At 37.2% G+C, this 23,291-nt stretch overlaps 1 protein-coding gene across 1 annotated transcript in view; it reads left to right on the top strand.

Moving 5' to 3' along the window:
• LOC150090217 (uncharacterized) overlaps window positions 1-23,291 on the top strand; it is an 86,854-nt gene that overhangs the window by 47,716 nt on the left and 15,847 nt on the right. The window contains exons 7-8 of the mRNA XM_090390208.1: window positions 68-191; window positions 15,429-15,582. Coding sequence (XP_090246334.1) covers window positions 68-191; window positions 15,429-15,582 — 278 coding nt within the window. The remainder of the gene's footprint in view (window positions 1-67; window positions 192-15,428; window positions 15,583-23,291) is intronic.

Below are 23,291 nucleotides of genomic sequence, written 5' to 3'. Positions count from 1 at the left end.
TGTAATTAACAATTTTTTATCAGAGGAAATAGTATAAAAAAACTGAACTATTGTGTATTGGTATTAGAAAGAGGAATGGATGCATTGTTTTGTTTTCTTTCTAGTGACAAGAGTAGTAGGACTCCCACTCCTCCTCTTCCAGTACGTCGACGTTTCACAAAAGTGAACAAGAGGACGAGGGAACTCTTAAGGTATGTGCTCTATATTTTAAGCTTTACAGAGAAATCTATAATATTTATGTTTGAAAATGTATAATAAATTATTTCAAGAGGTATGGTGAATTAGTAAATTCGCCGTAGAGGATCAGCTGTAGCCATTGTGAAAAATTGAGTGATTACTTCTTACCATTATCCCATACTGCAGTTGGAAATGGATATACAGTAAAAGTCCATTTGAGTTCAAATCTGATGTAACCAGTATTATTTAATATTCTACAGCTTAAAAGAAAACACAAGACTGCATACAAAATTATTAGAGTAGTTTAATAAGAAAAGAAAGTGGTTACATAAAATGAACTGGGAAGTGAGTATTACTAACCCTGTAATCTCTGAACATTCAGGTCAGCAGAATGTAAGAAATTCTGAAGCTAAAGCTACCTTGTTTTCAATAAAAGATTTTTTCATATAATAAAAATTGATTGACATATCCTATAAAAAAAAATACCAGTTTCACTAGCAACTTCTTGAATAGTTAAACATCAATCTCTTCTGATCAGATTAATAATAAGTATCTTCTGTGTTCTTAGCCTTTAACTATGCATGGTATAAAAGTATGGGTTCTAATGTCTTACGTTTAAGATTTTCATAAAAAATAAATAATAATAATAAAGAATTTTAGTTTCAATAAAACATATTTTCAAGCTGTGGAAAATTATGTATTATTTTATTTAGCTTGTAGGTTAAAATACTGTTTTGTTAATAATGTAGCTAATGATAGAAAAATTCTTACTCCATCCCCCAGTCCAGAAAATTCATTTCTATGTTGTTGATTCTAGTCTTAAATAATAGTATCTTGTATTATATCAGAAGTATGTTAAGACAGTGTGTCTCAACCATTTTTGTTCGCGTACCCCCAAAGAACCACATTCTTATTTTTGTACCCCCATATATAAAATATAGTATGTCTACTCTATTTTACTACAGCACAAAACACGCTTAAGTTAAAAATCGGATAAATCATCAGTTCTGATGAATCATCACTTAGCTTAATAATGGCAATAGTGTAATTACTACAAAATATGTTAAGTAAAAAATATGTTTAAATTGTTCCAAAATATTTTTGTTTCTTGTTAATCTCTCGTGTACCCCCCTGGGAAGCTCATGCATATTTCCCGGTTGAATAACGCTGTGTTAAGATATCCCCTTTTATTTTATACAACCTCAGTAGAAGGGAACAACATAGCATAGCTCCCTAAACATCAGATTAATAACATACCACCCAGTTCATTTTATGCAGCAATTTTTTTTTTTTTTATTAAATTACTTTCATAATTTTTTATGCAGTCTTGTGTTTACCTTTAAGGTATTTTTACTCCTGCATAATATGTAATGCCTTCATGCAATATACCTTACAATATTTAGTATGCAGTAACTCATCTAGAAGATGCTAGTAATGCATGAGTTGCCTGTTTATCTCCACTGAGTCTGAATTAGTGCATATTGAATGGAAGATGTTTTGTGATTTGTTGCAGTTTAAAATGAATGAATTTAGTGATCAGCAAATTGGCATCAAATTTTGTTTCAAATTAGGAAAAGTGCAAAAGAAACCAATGAAGTGTGAAAAACAGCTTTTGGAGAAGATTGTGTTATCCAAAGACTTCAGTGGTTCTCAAAGTTTGAAGAGTTGCTTATCCATCAGGGCGCTCTAGTCATTCTTCAACTTCAAAAACCAACAATTCAGTCTCTCACATTTGTGATCTGATTAGGAGTGATCAACATTTAAATAATAAATAAATAAATTTTCTGTTTATACTCCGGGACGACCAAACGGTCAGAGGAGTTCACAAGATAGATTAGAATACAAGAAACAGCACCGTATTCAGTAGTCACGGGCTTGAACCCCGGTCACTCAAGGCACGTGTACTTATGCACCCGCGCGCCTGACCACTAGGCTACGATGGCCCAAAATTTAATTATCTGCAAACTTGCTAATGAAATTAGTATATCATATGGGATATTGTCAGTCAGTTTTAATCCAAGATTTGGGAACGTCATATGTTTGTCTAAGTTTCTCTCTCTCATATCCTCATAGAAAGTGACAGTTCTTGCTGTTGGGGATCTGTCACCATGCTGCTACTACTGACTTACACTCTGTTTGTTCCAGCCTTAACAGCAACAAATTATGAGTATATGACTGACCTGGAAACAAAAGCCAAGACCTGTTAATTTGAAGACTAGGTCTTCTCCAAGGCCCAAGACAATCTTGATTAAGATCATGCTTCATATTTGGTTCAAGGGGCATTGTTTGTTATGAATTTGTTCTGTGTGGTCAAAGGGTAGACGAGGAATTTAGAATACAGTGCTCGTTGGGGAAAATGGCTAAAAAAGTGAGCTTGAGGAAATTGGTGTTAGTATCATGACAACACTCTTGCCCACTAAATGCTTTCCATTCAAGAATTTCTTGCAAAGCACCATCACTTTAGTCTCCAATCCAGCATAGCATTCTTTTTTCACAAATATTAGTCCTGTCCCTGAATATTTTTGTCTCATCTTGTATTGTGTACAACTTTAATTGATGCATCAAGAGGCCACTATCAAACTTATTAACTCCAGGCCTTACATTAATTTTGCACAGAAAAGGATGATAATTCTTTAGCCCTCCTCTTCCTTAGTCAACAGAACTTCCTTCTATACTGTTTTGCATTAATTATAGTATTACCATTTCCTTGAGTTGCACCAATCAGTGTTAGTATAATTTTATTTTTTCTAATGTTCATGTGCAAGATACACTGCTCCCCAGTTATACCACAGGGTTTGGGAGTTGGGCTGTGACCCACATTATAAGACAACTGCATTATAACTGATGTCTACAATTTTTCTCTAATTTATTGATTGTCTAAAAAAGAGTCTAAGAATCATTTTAATGTTACACTCTCGAACACAATAAATGTAGCTTTGTGTTCAGTATTTTTTAAGAACTAAAAAATAAACCCAAGTGAATAACACTAGCCTTGCATGACATGAATTTGTTATTTACAGGATATACGGTACTGTATTTACATTGTGTACAATGGCAAGCACATGCAGATTACTGGAAAAATGACTGATAAACAATTAAAGTGTTTAATTGTTTATCAGTCATTTTGTAAAAATAAAGGATTTTTGAAAAAAAAAATTTTCAAAAATCCTTTATTTTTATAAAAAACACATTGCGATAAGTCATAAAAAAAAATTCAATAATTTATTTTATCACTTTAAAAAATTAGACTTTAAAAAGTCTAATTTTTTACGGACATAACATCTGTAAAGCTCACAAAAATGTAAAAATTCACCAATATACACTGAACAATCACGAAAAGCACAACTGGCACAGGTAAGTTCTCAAACTACAGATTGCCTTTTTCTGTTTGCAGCAACAACCCTTACACAAGCAATGGATGCTCAATACTAACTGCAGTGGCTGAAACAGTATAGTGGTTAATGACCTAGAAGATTAGAAAATTCTGCCACACAAAGAAAGGGTAAGGTAGGAGACGATATTATTGCATGGAAAAAGTCAAAACGAGCAAGAATTGCTTTATTTGATAAACATCCGTTGTGATTCTTAATTTGGCAGGAGAGCATATGTCCCTGAGAAACTCTGCTTTTTCTCTTCCTTGCCCAAGACTGGATCATTTGAGTGAGGAAGTCACCTGCAGTGCAAGGGTTGCAGAAGCAACATTAATATTTTTCTCAGAATTTCCTTCAACAGCAGAATGAGGCAGAAAGACCCGCAGTATATCCGAATCCATGGTATAAACAACGGTGTTATAAATGTAGAGTAGTGTACCATGTTTAAAATTGCTGTTAATATATAATAGATAAGTAATGCCTGCCTGGCAACCCAAAGGTTGCAGGTTTGATTCCCACTTCGGGCTTGGATATCGCGATGGTGCCGCACTATCAGGTTGGATCTCACAGCCACGATACACAAAGGAAGCAGGAAAAAACTGGTTCCTTCATGTATTGCTCACATCATATGATAAAAATAAAAAATAAATAAATAAGTAATATGATAGATGGAGGGAAAAATGTGCTGCCCAACCGGGCTAGCCGGGTGGGTAAAGTGCCTGCCTGGCAACCCAAAGGTCGCAGGTTTGAATCCCACCTCGGGCTTGGATATCGCGATGGTGCCGCACTATCAGGTTGGATCTCACAGCCACGATACACAAAGGAAGCAGGAAAAAACTGGTTCCTTCATGTATTGCTCACATCATATGATAAAAATAAAAAATAAATAAGTAATATGATAGATGGAGGGAAAAAAAATGTGCTGCCACAGACTGATACAGTTTAGACCGGATAGTTTTCTGAGCCCATTTTCTAACCACCTGTTTTTAACCTGTGGGGGTGGGGGGGCTGCTCCTTAGAGGAGCAGTGAGCATTTTGGAGTAATGGATCAGATCAGTTGGGCCTCAGAAATTGAAATTGTTTATGTAATGGAAACTTGGATTTTAGGGGTATTTCCATACAGTAGTTGAAATAAAATCTAAATTCATATACATTACCTGGATTTGATTTTGATCATGGAGAAGCTTTCGGCTCTCACTGGAGACCATATGAAAGTGTGAGGACCTCTATTAAAGGTCCTTGGCACTAAGGCTTTGCTTACATTCAACTTAGAGATATCCACAGTTCTGGATAAATTGCTAATGTATTTTTAAGTTATATGGCATCACCTGAGTAGGTGAATCTACTATACATTTAAAAATCTGAGACACCCCCATGGCTGTTTCAAAACTTACTAACTTTTCATTATCTAATGGGTTGAATTTCATTATCTAATTATGTTGAACTGTGAATAATGTGTTTTGTCTAAGTGGACAGCCAAGCGGTGTATGGAAGCAACACTTTCATGTAAAAAAGATTTCAACTGTTATGTTTGCCTTTCAACTCCTAAAGTTGGTTTAAATCAAACATAACATTTGCTATATTGGAGGCAAATGCAGCCCCCAGAATTGGGCTTCATTTGCCCTATCCAGTACAATACTATAAGATTAAAGGAGGGTTCAACGGAACAGTTGAAATGTAATCAAAATTTGTATGCATTCAGTTTCAGTCAAAGAGAAGCTTTCTGCTCTCCATGATCAAAGTTTGTACTGCATAGGGTAATTGCACCTAATTCTAGGGGTTGGAAGTCAAACATAACAGTTATGTTATCGAATGGAAGTTTTATTTCCACACACACTGCTTGGCTGTTCACATAGAAAAATACATTGTTCACAGTTTGACATACATTTTCACTAATAGAGACTACCTATTAATGAACATATTGGGCATGGTCCCCTGTGTGATCAAAAGCCTCTCAATGTTCAAAATTAAATGCAGCCAGTGCACATTGGTATTAAAACCAACTGCTTTAATGCAGTTGTTGCAATTACATTATTGCAAAAATTTTTGTAATACATTATTCAATATGAAGGACAATCTTATTTAAATAAATATTTTACTAATTTTTAATAAAAACTCTTGAAATAAAACCCTTAAAGTATCCAGAGAGGGAAGTTTTTGGCGGTTTTAGGAGTTTGGGTGGGTAAGCATGAGATAACCTGTTGAGAATCTGTAGTTTAGATAGTGAGTTCACTGTTATTAGATTGGCAGTATGTTGTAAGTGGAAGTAAGAAATTAATATTTCTTACTGCGAGGCGATCTGATTGAGGTGTATAAAGCCTTGAATGGTTTGAGCATGCTTAATGCTGATGAGGTTCTTCCTCTTCTCAGAATAATCACCTGAGAGGGCATAAATTCAAATTGAGGAAAGACAGTTGTAAGATAGATGTGCGGAAGTTTGCCTTTAGCCAGCGGGTAGTTGATTGGTGGAACAGACTTCCATCTTTTGTTGTGGAAGTTGATAGCCTAAATAAATTTAAGGCTAAGCTGGACAGGTATTTGGATTGAATGGAGGGGTGAAATTGGGTGTTTTTTGGCTGATGCTGCATAAGCTTGCTTTCTTGAATCGAATGCCTCTGTTAATGCTAATGCTAAATATTTAACAGAATTTCTCAGTTTCTTAAGCTTGGCTTTTATGTATTTCGTATATAAACTTGGTATAGTGACAATCTGCTATGTCTTCCATTGAGGAAAATTTTCTTGGCTGGTGTGAGGGGGGAAGTTCGTTGAGAACCAGTAATATAAATTTTGAATTCACTGTTATTAGATTGGTAACACATTGCCAGTGGAAGTAAGAAATGGATATATAACAGAATTTTTTAATTTCCAGGCCTTTATGTACTTCAAATATATAAATTTGGTATAATGACAATCTGCTATATGAGTATGGCACCCCCACCCTGAGTTAAATTTTCTGAGCTGTTACTGAATTTTGCAGTAATACAGTGATCCCTTGATTTGCACGATTTCGATATTGCATGGTCAGGTATTTACTACCAAAATTTTAGATTTTAGATTGTGCGGTGAGTTTCACTACTTCTGCAATTTTTGTTTACGAAGATTCAAAAATAGGTACCAAGAGCAGATTTTGAAAATTTATTTTAGTTTTTGTTTGAAGATTTCATTGAAGAAAAACATTTTACCATAATAACGTAGAATTCCAGCTGTCGGTATTATTTCAAATGCAATAAGATTGATTTTACTACCCGTTTATAATTAGATTGCACTAACAGAAAAGCCCAATAAACCAGAAAGTGCAAATTGTTTTTATTGTTTTATGGTCATGATCTCCAGAAATGTGCTTTAGAAAAATATCACAAAGTTGTTCAAGACTGATTCCTATAACCAAACATAGCATTAAATGGTGGTGTGTTTGTCCGGTTATTTTCAAAACAACTTCCTCATTGGGGAACCCTCTTCATCAGTTATCCTATGTTAGCTGTTCACACAATCTTTTTCTGATTCGCGCAACGTAAAGTGTTTTCATCAGTAAACATTGCTTTTGCTGATTTAATATTTCTTGTCTATTATGACAAATGGGCGTGGTGTACTGTGGTCCATGGTTAAAAAGAATACAATGATATAAACCAGTAAAACATATTTAATATATAGATAACACAATAAAATACAATAGAAGCTTTTGAGACAGTCGCGTCTCTTTATCAACTAATTTGACTAAATTTTGAATACAACGGATATAGCCGTGCGTGCAGTGAGGCACGTTATTCATTCAAGCTGGTTTCCTATTAGCATTAGCATTAGTAGAGGCATTTGATGCAAGAAAGCAAGCTTATGCAGCATCAGCCAAAAAAAAAAAAAAAAAAAAAAACACTTCCACTTCACCCCTCTGTTCGTTCGAAATACCTGTCCAGCTGAGCCTTAAACTTATTTAGGCTATCAACTTCCATGACAAGGGATGGAAGTCTGTTCCAGGTTATAACAGAGGTAGAAGTATAGTTGGGCAAGAGTTGCGGCCAATAGCTTTTGCAAGAAACCAGAATGTTCAAATGCCATTTGGACAAGAAGTAAGTTTTCTACTCTTAGCCTCGCTCAAAATCTAGTTTGCAGTAATTAATAGCTACAGTTGTTGCAAGCCCCATTGTAGTCAGAAAATGAGCCTGGATATTTGGATGCAAGTCAATTATGATATGCAACATTCTTATGTTGAACAGCATTAGCATTAGTAGAGGCATTTGATGCAAGAAAGCAAGCTTATGCAGCATTAGCCAAAAAAAAAAAAAAAAAAAACCACTTCCACTTCATCCCTCTGTTCTTTCGAAATACCTGAGCCTTAAACTTATTTAGGCTATCAACTTCCACGACAAGGGATGGAAGTCTGTTCCACCAACCAACCACCCACTGGCTAAGGCAAATTTCTACATGTCTATCCTACATCGACTTCATCCTCACTAACAGAAGATATATTGTGAATGATGTTACCGTCCTGAATAAGGTAAATGTTGGAAGTGATCACAGAATGGTAAGATGTACACTTGATATAGATGTAGGAAAGGAAAGGAAAAAACTGACTCGAGTAAATAATACAAAGATCTTTGAGATAACAGAGGAGGAGAAAAAGCAGTATGTACTGGAACTTAAGAACAAGTTTGAGCTTCTGCAGACTGCTCAGGACCAAGATATCGACGAGGAATATTACAACTTTCTGAAAGTGATAAAGCCCAAGAAACCTATAGGAAAACAGAAATCCAAAGAAGAAAAAATTAGTCAAGAAACACTTGTCATGATGAACCAAAGACGACAAATGAAGAGCAAGAAAAACACTGACAGGGAGAAAATTGAGTATACTGAGTTATGCAAAGCCATTAGAAAGAGACTCAGAGAGGACATAAGAAGATTTAACACAAGAAAAGTAGAACAAGCATTAAGGGAAAACAAAGGATTTAAATCAGCAGCCATGAGCAGTAATACAGAAAGACAGATGATACTGAAACTGAAGAATAGCGATGGTGTACTTATAAACAGGAGAGAAGGCATAATTCAAATAGCAGAAGACTACTATAGAGAATTATACAAGGAGCGAGGGAATGATACCAGCAGTGGGGAAGATGGATTGCAAAGTAGCAACACATACGACATACCCGATATTCTTCCTGATGAGGTAGAACATGCATTGAAGAAAATGAAGAATCGGAAAGCCCCAGGGGAAGATGAAGTTACTGTAGAGTTGTTAAAATTGGGAGGAAGAGACATAACACAAAAACTGGCAAGGCTCTTCACAAAGTGCATTAGAAAAGGTGTGATGCCTAAGCAGTGGAATAATGCAATCATAGTTTTGCTGCATAAGAAAGGAGATAAATCAGAAATTGGAAATTATAGACCAGCTTGTTATCCCATATCTACAAGTTGTTCACAAGGGTCATTACTAACAGATTAGAAAGAATACTTGATGAGAATCAACCGAAAGAGCAAGCTGGCTTTAGGACAGGATTCTCAACTATGGATCACCTTCACGTAATATCACAGCTAATGGAGAAAGCAAATGAATATAAAACACCATTATGCCTGGCATTTGTGGATTATGAAAAGGCATTTGACTCCATACAGCATAAGGCAATGTTTCGGGCACTGGAAAGACAAGGCATAGATACTCCATATATTATGATTTTGAAGAAAATATATGAGAGTGCTACATCCTTTATTAGACTAGACAAAGACAGTAGCAAATTTAAAATCGAGAAAGGAGTTCAACAGGGAGACACAATATCTCCGAAGCTGTTTACTGCTGCCCTTGAAGAAGCTTTCAGAAGATTAGACTGGTCGCAGAAAGGAGTCAATGTGAACGGAGAGTACCTAAACCATTTACGATTTGCAGATGACATTGTGGTCATAAGCCACGATCCCAAAGAATTAGAGGAAAATCTTAATCAGTTATGCACAGTTAGTAAGGATTTTGGACTAAAGATGAATATGGCTAAAACAAAAGTAATGATGAACAAGTATGCCACGGAAAGGGAAATAATGATTGACGGAGGAGTAATTGAAAACGTGGAGTCATATACTTATCTGGGACAAGTTATTAGCTGTAATAATGATAAATGGCTGGAAGTCAAGAGAAGAATAAATTTTGGATGGATAGCATTCAGGAAATATAGTCACATACTGAAGAGCAATATCCCAGTTTGTCTGAAACGTAAAATAATGAATCAATGTATACTCCCCACCATGACTTATGGAAGTGAAACTTGGGCACTCACCAAAAGAATGGAAGAGAAGCTGAGAACTACACAGCGAAGAATGGAACGAATCATATTGGGAATCAGACTGTTAGATAAGAAGAGAAACACATGGATTAGGCAGCAAACTCAAGTAAAGGACATTCTTATCAAAACTAAAGAACTAAAATGGTCTTGGGCAGGACACATAGCTCGAAGACATGATGACAGATGGACTAAGAAAATAACAGAATGGTACCCAAGAGGAGCTAGAAGAAAACCTGGAAGACAAAGGCGGAGATGGATAGATGAAATTCACGAGTTTTCGAGTAGTAAATGGATGGCCAGTGCTCAAAACAGAAGGAACTGGAAAGTTGCTGGAGAGGCCTTCATCCTGCAGTGGATTGAAAATGGCTGATGATGATGATCCTACATCTGTCTTTCCTCAATTTGAATTTAATCCCTCTCAGGTGATTATTCTGAGCAAGAGGAAGACTCCCATCAGCATTGAGCATGCTCAAACCATTCAAGGCTTTATACACCTCTATCAGATCACCTCGCTAGTGTCTAGTCTCCAGACACTGTAATTTGCAAAACTTAAGCCTTTCTTCGTAAGAGCACCCCTTTGTTCCATTCACTAATCTTGTTGCCCTTCTCTGTACTCGTTCCAGCAGCTCTACATCCTTCTTGAAATGAGGCCACATTATACCAGTATAATGTGGCCTGACCATTGCCTTATACAAGGGAATAATCATCTCCTTATCCCTGCTAGAAAAATTCCTATATATCATTGACAATGCACCATGAGCTACTCTTGCAGCCTGTCTGCACTGCTCAGAGAACTTCATATCTGCCTGCACAACCACCCCCCAGGTCCCTTTCATTCTCTACCACTGTCCGTGTAGTACCACAGAGTTGATATGTTGCTCTGGGGTTGCTGTTTCCCATATTTAGTATTTTACATTTGTCAATGTTAAACTTAATTTGCCACCTCTCAGCCCATCTGCTCAACCTTTCCAGATCTTGTTGCAGCAGCATAGTGTCAGTAGTGTCCTTGACAACCCTGCCACCCTTCATATCGTCTGCAAACTTGGGCATTAAGCTTGATATACCATCATCAATATCATTTATAAATACAAAAAACAATAATGGACCCAACACTGAACCCTGAGGGACTCCACTAATAACATTAGTCCACGATGAGCAGTGTCCATTGGTTACCACTCTCTGTCTTCTCCCCCTCAACCACCCCTTTATCCATAGCAGCAATTTGCCTCCAGTGCCACACTGCTCCAATTTGTGCAGCAGTCTTCCATGTGCAACAGTATCAAAAGCCTTTCTAAGATCCAAATATATAATATCCAAGTTATTCCCTGCATCCAGTTGTTTTGTGACTGCATCATAGTATCCAATCAAATTGGCCAGGCAAGACTTCCCCTTGATATTGTTGTCGCACGGACATGCGCTGTTTTACTCCACTGCTTGTTGAGTTGTAAAATGGTTGTCTCTAGGATGGGATGCAATATCATGCCTTTGCAGCGGTTTATGGCCTTCGGATTGTTCAACATGGCAAGTGACTTTAGCCATAGGCGGTGGCGAAAGTGTCATGAGTGGTCTACTATTTCGCAGTCACGCTTGCGATTGAAAAATGCTCTGCGACTGCAGACTGGTCCATCTCAGCAAGGCGGATTGCTCTCTCGTGCTCCGTAAGGCGATCTTGAAGACGTCTTGATGTCTCACCGATGTAGCAGCTGTCAGTCTCTGCAGGTGATGCAGTATATTACATTGCTGCGTAAGAGAGGTGTGACAGGGGTCTTCACACTGGAGATAAGAGAACGTAGGTTTCTGCATGGTAATTGTACGCATTTGATGTGGTAATCTCTGAGGATTCTTGAGATCCGTCCTGACACACCTTGATAGTATGGAATGTAGGCAGTTGGTGTATTGTCCTCGTTTGGGGGTCTTGGGTGGGCTGCGAGTTCCTGTGCTTGTAATAGGCACCTGTCTAGCATGTGCGTTGGATAGCCACATTTGGTTAGGTCTGGCTTCACACAAGAGATCTCACTGTGTATAATTGATTCAGTGCTGGAATGGCTCCAAGCCCTGGAGAATAGAGTGCTGGCAGTGCTGTTGAGATTGGGTGCATGGCCGGATCTATAGTTTGTAAATTGTCTGCACCACATAGGTTTACGGTATACCGAAGTCTCTAGACATGGGCCTATGCACTGCATTAAGACATCCAGGAAGTGACTCGTTGACTTCTAACTGTAGGGTACACTGGATGAAATTAGATAGGGAATTGTGGTGTTCCAGTAATGCTGTTTTAGAGCCACGTGGGATTACAGTGAAAATATCGTCAGTGTATCTGTACCATGTTGTAATAGGCACAGGTGAGTTCAGGAGTATCTGCTCCTCCAAATCTTCCATGGCGATGTTGGCTACTACGGCGATGTTGTATTCAAAATTTAGTCAAATTAGTTGATAAAGAGATGCGACTGTCTTGAAAGCTTCTATTGTATTTTATTGTGTTATCTATATATTAAATACGTTTTACTGGTTTATATCATTGTATTCTTTTTAATTTCTTGTCTATATAAAGTGTGTGTGTGTGTGTGTGTGTGTTTAATTAGCACATAAAATGAAGAAAACTACAACAAAAAATTTTTTTTTTTTTAATTTAGAGGAAAAATTAAAAATTGTTAAGTAGTTAGAAAATGGTGAAGTGGTTGTTACAATGGCCAAGAAATACAGCATAAATGAATCTAGCATTCGACAAATTAAGGGAAAATGCTGAGAAAATTAAAAGTTCAGTTATCTGTTCCACATCATTGGCTGCAAAAAGCACTACAAAAGTGAGAAATCCGTTAATAGAGAAAACTGAAAAATTACTTTCTGGATAGAAGATTGTAATCAAAAGAGAATGCCTCTTAATTCAGATATTATTCACACCAAAGCTCTGCAAATTTTTAATCGCTTACAAGAAGAAGCCAGTCCATCAAATGCAGACATCTTTCAGGCCAGTAAGGGTTGGTTTGAAAATTTTAAAAAGTGTCAGTCTTCACAATCAAAAATTAACAGGTGAAGCAGCCAGTGAAAGTACGGAATCTGTTTCTTTGTATCCAAAAACTTTCAAGGATGTTATTGCAACTGAGGGCTACTAGCAAGTCAAGTGTTTAATGCTGATGAGACTGGCTTATTTTGGAAGTGTATGCCAAGCTTGAAGATTCATTTCAAAAGAAGAGAAAACTGCCCCAGGTTTCAAAGCTGCAAAAGATAGGTTAACACTTTTGTTATGTGGCAATGCAGAGGGTGACTTTTAAGTGTAAACTGCTGCTAATTTATATCGGAAAATCCACATGCTTTTAAAGGAATATCAAAAAGCTCCTTACCAGTTCATTGGAAATTGAGCAAAAGAGCCTTGATGACAGCTAAAATCTTCAAGGATTGGTTTTTAAATTGCTTTTGCGTCAGAACAAAAAAAATATTGCCTGAAGAAGAACATACCATTCATAATCTTGCTCATTCTTGACAATGCGCCCAGTCATCCTGCACATTTGCCTGATCTGCACCCAAATGTGAAAGTTGCCTTTCTTACAGCAAATACAAGTTCATTAATTCAGCTGATGGACCAAGGTATTATAGCTTCCTTTAAACTTTATTACCTAAGATCTTTTTTACAATTGGTAGAAGCTACTGATGGAATAGGCAGTCTTTCAATTCAATATTATCGGTGGAATTATAACATTCTTGATGCTGTAAAAAATATTGAATTCGCGTGGGGTAAAGTTAAGAACTCAACAATGAATGCAGTGTGTAAAAAGCTGTGGCCACAAAGCTGCACTAAAGAAGCCACGGTCGAAATGCTGGAAGAAGTTGAGATTGTGAGATTTGACAAAATGATAAGCGGAGAAGGATTTGAAGAACTGGAACCAGCAGATATCACAGCAGTCCTTGAGTCTCATAGAGAACAATTATCAGAAGACAATATTTTTTCGCAATGTGAAAAAGATGATGACAAAAATGATAAAAATGAAGAAGATGCACACAAAAATTTGACCTCGAAGAGACTAGCTGAGTTTTTAAGACTTGCAAATCAGCTTAGCCAAGAAGCTCTGGATATGGTTGAGAGGAGTTTAAATTTTCACAGATCTTTATCATTAGCTTTAGTTCCTTATGAAGAAATTTATAGAGAAAAAACAGTGTGCTTCTAAGCAAACAATTTTAACTAATTTTTTTCAAAAAAAGTGCCGGATACTGTTGCAAGTTTATCACAGGAAAACAGCGATGAAGAAACAATGAATTTAGATTAAAAATCTAGAGGCAAGTATTAGCAAGATTAATTTTATGGACATGTTTCTGATTTTTTTTCTTACCGAATGAAGACAATTTTTTTCTATTTAAATTTTTTTTTTTTTTTTTTTGTTTACAGGTACGGAACCCTCATTATGTCATATAAACTACGTTTCACATTGCGCGGATTTTCACTGCGCAGTATTTTCCCAGAACATAACCCCTGTGCAAATCAGGGATGACTGTATTTAGTTTCTGGTACTTTCCAGATATTATCACAGTTATCAATTATATTGAAATGCTGTAGGTTATTAAATTTCAGTTAAATGAAATGCAAATCTGCATACAGCATTTTTGCATCTTAGCATATTCTGGAACAGTGGTCTGCAGTCAATTCAGTGTGTGTTAACTGGTCCACTCTAGTGGAGATTTCTGGTGTTAGTAGTACATTTTTGATGGCATAGGGTGCCAAGAATTCTTATCTTCAGTTGAGGCTTTATATAAATGTATAAAGTTTTATATAAATGTATAAAGTTTTATATAAATGTATAAAGTTTTATAAAAAGTTTCTCTATTATCTCTCATACTGCCTAAAGGAAATTAGGCTAAATCTTAGAAAAAAATCCATCTTTATAATTTAATCCTACTAATTTTGCCTGGTCACTAGGTGGCTCTATGCCTACCTTCACATGATAGAGCTGAAATCAAGGCATGAGTGCTCGCTCCGGTGGTGAAAAAGAGCAACTGTGGACCTTAACATGATATCACATAGACCTTGTTATCCTGACTACAGAGAGACAGACAAGATGATATTTTTATTATTACTAAGTAGTAGTGGCAAATGATGAAAGAAAGCAAGTTTATATAGCATCAGCAAAAAAAAAAAAAAAACTAACCCCTCCCGTTTCACTTGTCCTCTAAACTTCTAACAGTTTATCTAGTTCTTCATATAAAGCCATCTGCTGGTAAATGAAAGAAGGATACTAACAACAATGTACCTCCTCATTTCCTAATCTTAGTAGGTTATCATTTAAACAATTTTTGTCCATTTCTTGTTCATAAAAAATTGCTTTTAGTCGTCCTCAGATGGTTTGTAGCTTACATTCAGGTAGCTTATCAACGTCAGATCAGACCTTTGACAATGACAGCTTTTGAAATTTTCTACTTTTGGTGAAGTTTCCCACAAAGGTCCATATTGGACTGTACTTGCAAGGCCTTTTGTTATAATAACAGCAAGTGCCTGCCTTTGAATTAACTGTATTCGTAAATGTTACTTGATGGAGACTGAAAGGATTTCTAATTTGATAATATTTCAGAATTATATATCTTTAATTGGTTATAATACAAGATAATTTTATTTAAAAATAATATTCTCCAGGGAATTAGACGAGAAGAAAAAGCTTTTTATAGAGCTTTGTGAGAAAAAATCAGCTTCTTCCGATGAAGAACTCTGTTTGAGTGATTATTCAATGCCTACTATACCAGTGAAGATACGATGGAAGGCGGCTGTGTTTAGGTTTCCAATGGAAAAAGTAAGTACTATAATGTTAAAAATCAGTGGCAGGCTTGTGTTTTGAATTGAAATGTAATAAAAATAAATGGTCATGAGATTTCTATTAGTATTAACCAAATAGTGTAAGGAAACCACAGACTTTTGATGCACTGGCCAAAAAAAAAAAAAAAAAAAGTAAGGTTTGTTAAGAATATCTAATGATATCTAAGGTTGGTACGTGGAAGTCTGAAGTATTGATGGAGGTGATATTCAAGTTCGAGTTGTGAGTCAAGTGCAATAAAGTTCAGCCATTTTCCATTAATTTCTCTCTTTTTTACATCTCCATACCGACAAGACAACAGTCTTGTCGGTGTGGAGATGTAAAAAAGAGAGTCACGTCTCCACAGAGAGAAGTCACGTCTCCACACTAGGCTTACTAACTGACAAGACTGTTGTCTTTTCAGTTAGTAAGTCTAGTGTAGCAGTCACGCTTAGTTTAGGCAACTTCAAAACTTAATTATGCAATTTAATGGTTACGATGAAACATCTGTCACCTAATATATGCCTAATATAAATTTTTGGCCTTGGTGTAGTGTGAATGCTATCTTCAGTCTCTGCTTATGTTGATTCACACCTGGATGAGTTCCTGCTGTATATTAGGCATTCATCGTATTTTTGCACATGGGATATATATATATATATACACTGAAGAGCCAAAACATTATGACCACCTATCTAATATGATGTTGGTCCTCCACATGCAGCGAAAACAGCACGTACCTGGCGAGGAATGGACACTACAAGATTTTTAAATGTGTCATGTGGTATCTGGTACCAACACATAACCAGCAGATCCTTTAACTCTGTGTAAGGTCCGTGGTTGAGACGCCGCAGATCAGAGTTGCTGTTCCAATACAAACCACAGATGCTCGATGGGATTGATGTCTGGGGAATTTAGAGGCCAGGGCAATATCTTTGTCTTCTTCATATTCCGTGAACCAGTCTTGAACAATCTGGGCGGTGTGGCATTGCACATTACAATGCTGAAAGATGGCACCACCAGAGGGGGGGGACCGTTGCCATGAAAGGGTATACCTGGTCAGCAATGATGTTTAGGTAAGTGGTAGATGTCAGAGTGCCCGGCACATGGATGACTGGACCCAGGGTATCCCAGCAGAACATCGCCAAAAGCATGACACTGCTGCCACCGGCTTGTTTTTGTCCCATGGTGCATCTGGGCACCATCACTTCCTCAGGTAAACAACACACACGTACCCTGCCGTCCACGTGGTGCAACAGGAAACGTGATTCATCGGACCAGATGACCTTCTTCCAATCACTCAAGCTCCAGTTTCAATGCTCACATGCCTATTGTAGGTGCTGTTGCTTGTGAACCATGGTTAGCATGGGCACTCGGAGCGGCCTGTGGCTATGCAGCCCCATTTTCAGCAGAGTTCGACATACTGTGTGTGTTGTGACATATTACTCCCATCTCCAGCATTCCAATTACCGGTGAGTCACGCCACAGTAGCCCTTCTGTTGCCATGCACCATCTAGGAGAGCCTTCGCTCACCTCAGCATCAATGAGCCGTGATCGTCCAACACCTCGCCTGCAGTTTGTGGGTTTCCCCTCCTCGGACCACTTTCGGTAGGTACTAACCACAGCTGACCGTGAGCACCCCACCAGCCGTGCTGTTTTGGATATGCTCTGACCCAGTCGTCTGGCCATTACAATTTGGCCTTTGCCAAACTCACTTAAGTCCACTTCTTTTCCCATCTGAAGAACAAGAGTAACACTGATTAACGTAGCTCAGTATCAGGTGTTTTTTATACCATTTCCCAACCCGTGCATGTGCCATAGTTCACCTGCAGTTGCTTCGATTTGCATAACGACTCGCTGGTCATAATGTTTTGGCTCATCAGTGTATACACCCAGGGGTACTATCAGTTCCACCAGCACGAAGGTACAGGCTGAGGATCTTGCAGGCTATTAAACATTTGCCAAAATTCTGTGCTTCCAACTCACAAATGAGGCTTTAATATCACTTTCACTAGTTTAGGCTTCCATTTGGTGTCCTTACTAGAAAAATGACAACAACAAACCTCGAAGTATATTTAAACAAGTTCAGTTTCCTTTTATCTCATTTTACTTGATAAACAATGTGTTTCAGCTAGTTGTTTTGAATTGTTTGTTGCATTTGTTCAGTCATCTTATAGTCTAAGAACCTTAGTGTTTAGACATGCATCTTTCAACTCCAATCCCTATGGATTGGAGATGTGATGTTTCCACAAATTCCAAAGGAGGGAAAACTAAGCTTGACTTCTATTCCAGGAAAAATAAAAGAGTTTCTGCTTAAAGAAGTAATACAGGACCCTCTAGACAGGAATGCAGTTATATAGGACTTGCATTGTGGATTTGTGAAAGGGAAGCTTTGGCTGACTAGTCTAATTGGATATTATGACACAATAACAGAGTGGGAGATGACAAAGTAATTATCAATTAGCATCACTCTTCTTGTACTACTGTTATCAGTGGACTTCACCAGGTTTCAGTGCTAAGCCCATTCTTCTTTTCTATATTTATTAATGATATTAATGAAGGCATATCAGGTTAATGTCTAAGTTTGCAGATGATACAAAGGTTAGCATGGTGGTTAATGACAGTAATCAAGGTATGCTACTGAAGCAAGACCTAGAAAAATTAGACAGTGAGCTGAGAAGTGGCATTTAAGTTTAACATTGATAATTGGAAGGTACTGCACGTGGATAACAGTAATCCCAAAATAGCATACCCACTATGTGGTACCACACTCAGGGTAGTAGGGGACGATAAAGACCTAGGTGTAATTGTACAGTTAGACATGAAGTTCCCTGAGCAAGGTAGATGGGCTGCTTGGGCAGCTCATAGGGTTTTGCCAACGATATGCAATAATTTTGCCAACAGGAATAAAGAGGTAATTATTCCACTGTATAAGGCAACTGGTACCCACATCTTGAGTAATGCTATTGGTCTGGAAGCCTCATTTTACGAAAAATGTGCATCTTTGAAATAGGCCTGCAGAGAAGAGCAACAAGATTAGTGAGGAAAACAAGAAAAAATTGTGGAAATTTGCCTTTAGTCAGCAGGTCATTGCTAGTTGGAACAAACTTCCACGTGGTGTTGTGAAAGCGGATAGTTTGAATAAATTTAAAAATGAGACAAGTTATTAGAGGGAATGGACTGGTGATTTTCGAATTTTTGGTTGACGCTATATAAGCTCGAGGCCACGTTATGTCAAGGATCTGGGTACATTCTTACCATGTGTATGCCCTGTCCAAAAATTTCATTACTTCATACAGCATGTCCTCCCCCCCCCCACTTTTTCTTACTATTGAATACACCATGAATTGTCAAACTAATAGAGTAAGCTTATCTGCAAAAAGATTTAAACTCCCAAGGACTTCCTAATTCATTTCACAAATATACGTGGTCTCATTTCTAATCTCAACGATGTCCATTTCCACTTGCAGTCTGCCAAACCCCATGTACTTTTTCTGACAGAATCACAGTTATCAGTTGATTCAACTACTGCTCATCTCAGTTGCCCAAATTATTCACTGTATGATTCCTTTTGCCTCAAAGGTGGTACTTGTGCATATGTCTGTTCCAATATTCCCTGTCATAGACTTGGTAATTTGGAATCTCCTCTTTTCAATCTTCTCTGGCTTAAAATCTCTCTACCTCATTGTGTCAAATTCATCAGTTGTCTCTACCATTCTCCTAACTCCACTAATCACTTGGAGCTCTTTGACTTCCTCTCTTTGCAACTTGACTTTCTCCAGTCCAACTTTCTTTAACAGTGAGGTAATTTTCCTTGGTGATTTTAATGTTCACAACTCCAACTCTGGCTTCTGTTTTCTAGTCACACAGACTCAGCTGGTCGAGATGCTGAGGCTTTTGCAATTACTAATGACCTTGCACAGATTGTTCATTTACCTACAAGAATACCTGACAATCCTAACCATACAGCCAACACACTTGATCTTTTTCTCACAAACAACCCTCCTAAGTACACTGTCGAAATGAGTGGGTCTTTAGGCACTTCAGATCAAAACTTGGTGATTGTCTCTTCTCCAATGGAGCCTTTATCTCATGGCTATTCCCAACCTCTTATTGTTTGACCTTATAAGAATGCAAAATGGGATGATCTGCGGGATTTCTTTTCCTTGGTCGGATTACTGTTCCAAAACTTCTGATGTCATTGTTTGCTCAGATCGTGTCAGTGAAATTATTCTTGTATGAATGGAATCCTTTATTCCACACTCCATTTTAAAATCTTGTATTTCTTCTTGCTCATTCTCCTCTGGTTCGGTATGTTCCTCTTCTTCTGGTTCCTTTATTCCACACTCCACTTTAAAATCTCGTCTTTTATCTCAACCTGGGTTTTCCAATAAATGTGCTAAGGCTGTTCAACAGAAGAACATTGCATATATATTGTAATTGGCTTGTTTCCAATTCTTCAGTTTCATTTTCTGCCTACACCAAAGCTCGCAACAATTGTAAAGCATTTATTAATAAGTCCAAACTAGATTTTGAACAGGCTAAGAGTAGAAAACCTGCTTCTTGCCCTAATGGTAGCCGAGCATTCTGGTCTCTTGCCAAAGCTATTGACAGCAACTTTTGACCACCTCTGTCAAAACCAGATAGTTCTGTTGTCACTTCAGCCAAGGATAAAGCTGACTTGCTACATCCCATTTTTCTTCAAACTCATGTATTAATGATCTTGGTAAAACACCTCCCACCATTCCCAACAAGCTCTATTCAATGCCTCCTGTGGTCTTCCGTAAAAAGGATGTCAGAAGGACTTTGACGTATCTTGATGCTAAGAAAGCTCCTAGTGGTATTTCTCCACTTGTTCTCAAAACCTGTGCTCCTGAACTTACTCCTATTCTTTGCCGCCCTTTTTCCCATTCTTATTCCAAAGGTGTTTTTCCTTCTGCTTGGAAATTTGCTCATATCCAGCCAGTTCCTAAAAAGGGTGACAAATCCCTCCCATCCAATTGCCATCCCATTGCAATTACTTCTACTATTTCTAAAGTAATGGAGAAATCAATTAACTGCCAACTCTTAAACTACCTAGAAACCATCCATCTGATCAACGATCGCCAGTATGGATTCCATCAGTGTTGATCCACTGGTGATATTCTGGCTTATGTTACCCATTTATGGACAAATTCAATGGAAAAGTTCGGTGAATCACAAGTACTTGCTCTTGACATATCAGAGTCTTTCGATCGTGTTTGGCATAAAGGTCTTCTAAACAAACTTCCATCTTATGGTTTGCCAACTGTTGTTTGTAATTGGTTATCCAGTTTTCTCTCTGGTCACTCACCGAGGGTGATGGTATGTGGCTCTCTGTCTTCTAACTTCTCTACTAATGCTAGTGTCCCCCCCCCAGGTTCAGTTCTTTCCCCCACTCTTTTCCTCTTGTATATTAATGACCTTCTTCCATTGACTGGAAATCCTATTCATAGTTTTGCCGATGATAGCACATTGCATTCCACTTTCCATTTTGAGAAACCTTGTCCTGCTCAATCAGCTCCAACTTCTTGAAAATCTGCTTCCAATTCCTTAAATGCCGATCATCAGGTAATTCTCCAGTGGGGCAAAGACAGCTTGGTTGATTTCAACCCTTCTAAAACTGAGTCTTGTCTTATATCTCGCAAAAAGGATTCTTCTGCTCCTATGCTTATCTTTGTGACACTCCTATTTCTAGGCAAAATGATATATCTCCTTTGGGGATTACTCTGACTTCTAATCTCTCTTGGCACAAGCACATTACAAATATTGCTTCCTCTGCATCTAAAAAACTTGGTTTTCTCCTTCGTTCTCAGCGTTACTTTTCTTCCAAACAGCTGCTCACTCTGTATAAATTGCAAATCCGTCCAGCCATGGAATATTGTTCCCACATCTGGGGTTGTGCCCCCAAAACCTCTCTCAGGCTTCTTGATTCCATTCAGAAGAGGGCAGTTAGGTTAATTAATGATTCATCTCTAACAGAGTCTCTCCATTTGCTGTCTCATAGACGTACTGTTTCTGCTGCATGCCTCTTCTGCAGATACTTCCATGGGCACTGTTCTTCTGAATTGGCTTCTATAATTCCCGCTCTCTCCTTCAAAACAGTCCGAACATGTGCCGCCAACATCCATTTACTGTCCAACTTCAAACTCACCGAACCAACTTTTCATCTTCCTCATCTATTCATTCAGCTGCCGTTTTCTTGAACAACTTTCCTTAATACGTATTTCCTGAAAATTACAGTCTACAGAAGTTCAAGTCCAATGTTAACAAATATCTTCTTTCGTCTTCTCAATCTCCAACCCAAGCACTGTACTGAGTACTATAGGTTCTAATACCTCCCATGTTTGGGGTTTACATAAAAATAAATAAATAAATGGCTGCTTGTACTGTGGATGGTGAAGGCCAGGAGTTTATTTTAACTGTTTTATTGCAGTGGACATAACAATGCACTAGCCAAGGATGGGCTGTGCACTTTTTATGGCAGCATACCGGCTCAATCTTGCAATGTGTGAATTTGTGTTCATGCATGTTACCCCAGGACTACAGCCTAGCCAGGTGTATGAACTTTGATATATCTCGGTATACCAAAATTCAAAACTAGTTTTTTGTGTGGTTGATTTTCTCTTGTTCAGTTTCTGCTGAGTTGCTAGTTTAAAAAAAAAGAAAAAAAAGCAGTTAATTTTCAGGCAAACCAAATCGTTTATTACTATTTTTTATTTATTTATTTTGCTGTTTATATAATTTTAAATATAAAATTAATTTTAAGGAACCAGTGTTGGAAATATAACATTTTATTTTGCTAAGTAATATTTCCTGTTTACTCACTGCTTGTATGACAACTGCATTAAAACAATTGTGGAAAAATTTAAATTACTTGCAAAAAGAAATGTGCCACACTTTCTGAGACTGTGACCCTTTCTCTATAGGTTTATTTATCATTCAAGTGTGGAAACTTTATGAAAGAAATATAAAACACAAACTAAATGTAAAAAGAACCCTGCTGAGACTTTTGTCTCCTTTGCCAGTTGTTAGAGGACACTCAGAATGTGTGCTAACTTTTGAAATATTATTTTATGACTGAAAGCCTAAACATATATGAACCAAATCATAAAAAAATGGATTAAAAGTATTTCAATTGCTAATGTCTCATCAAGGATAAATCCATGAGGCATCTGTGGACAAAAGGACATTACATTCCAAAATAGCTATGAACTTCAGTGAGAAAGTGTTGACTGAGGTCAGAATCGGGAAATTAAAAGAAAGAAATGTATTGGGGAAAGAGCATTGTGATTTTTTTTTCAATAAATTTTTAATTAAGAGAAGGACAAAATTCCAACTGGGATCTAAAATTGCAGCTATTCTAGTTAAGTAAAAGCAAAGGTTCATATTTATGTATATGGTTATATTTTTTTTTTCTGTAACCCTCATCACATCTACATAACAACTAATTGTGTGGTTTAATAAGTGATTTCCTTTCACTCATGTCGTTTCTTAAAAGAAAAAAAACTATGGAATAAGTTATATATCCCAAAATATATCCCTCTTTTGGATAGAAATTAGAAATATTAAATTTGAAAACAAGTCATCATAATTAACTAAGAGTAATTATGAGTCAAATAAATTCATATTAACCTTCAAATGATTGTTGTTTGGTTTGGGGGGGAAAATTTAAAACAAAAAATTTGCTG

The sequence above is a fragment of the Mastigoproctus giganteus genome, chromosome 2, assembly GCF_048544385.1.
Source record: "Mastigoproctus giganteus isolate SK-2022 chromosome 2, ASM4854438v1, whole genome shotgun sequence".
In the NCBI taxonomy this organism is placed as follows: Eukaryota; Metazoa; Arthropoda; class Arachnida; order Uropygi; family Thelyphonidae; genus Mastigoproctus; species Mastigoproctus giganteus.
The sequence above is the reverse complement of the archived record's forward strand: the minus strand, read 5'-3'. Positions and strand labels throughout refer to the sequence as shown.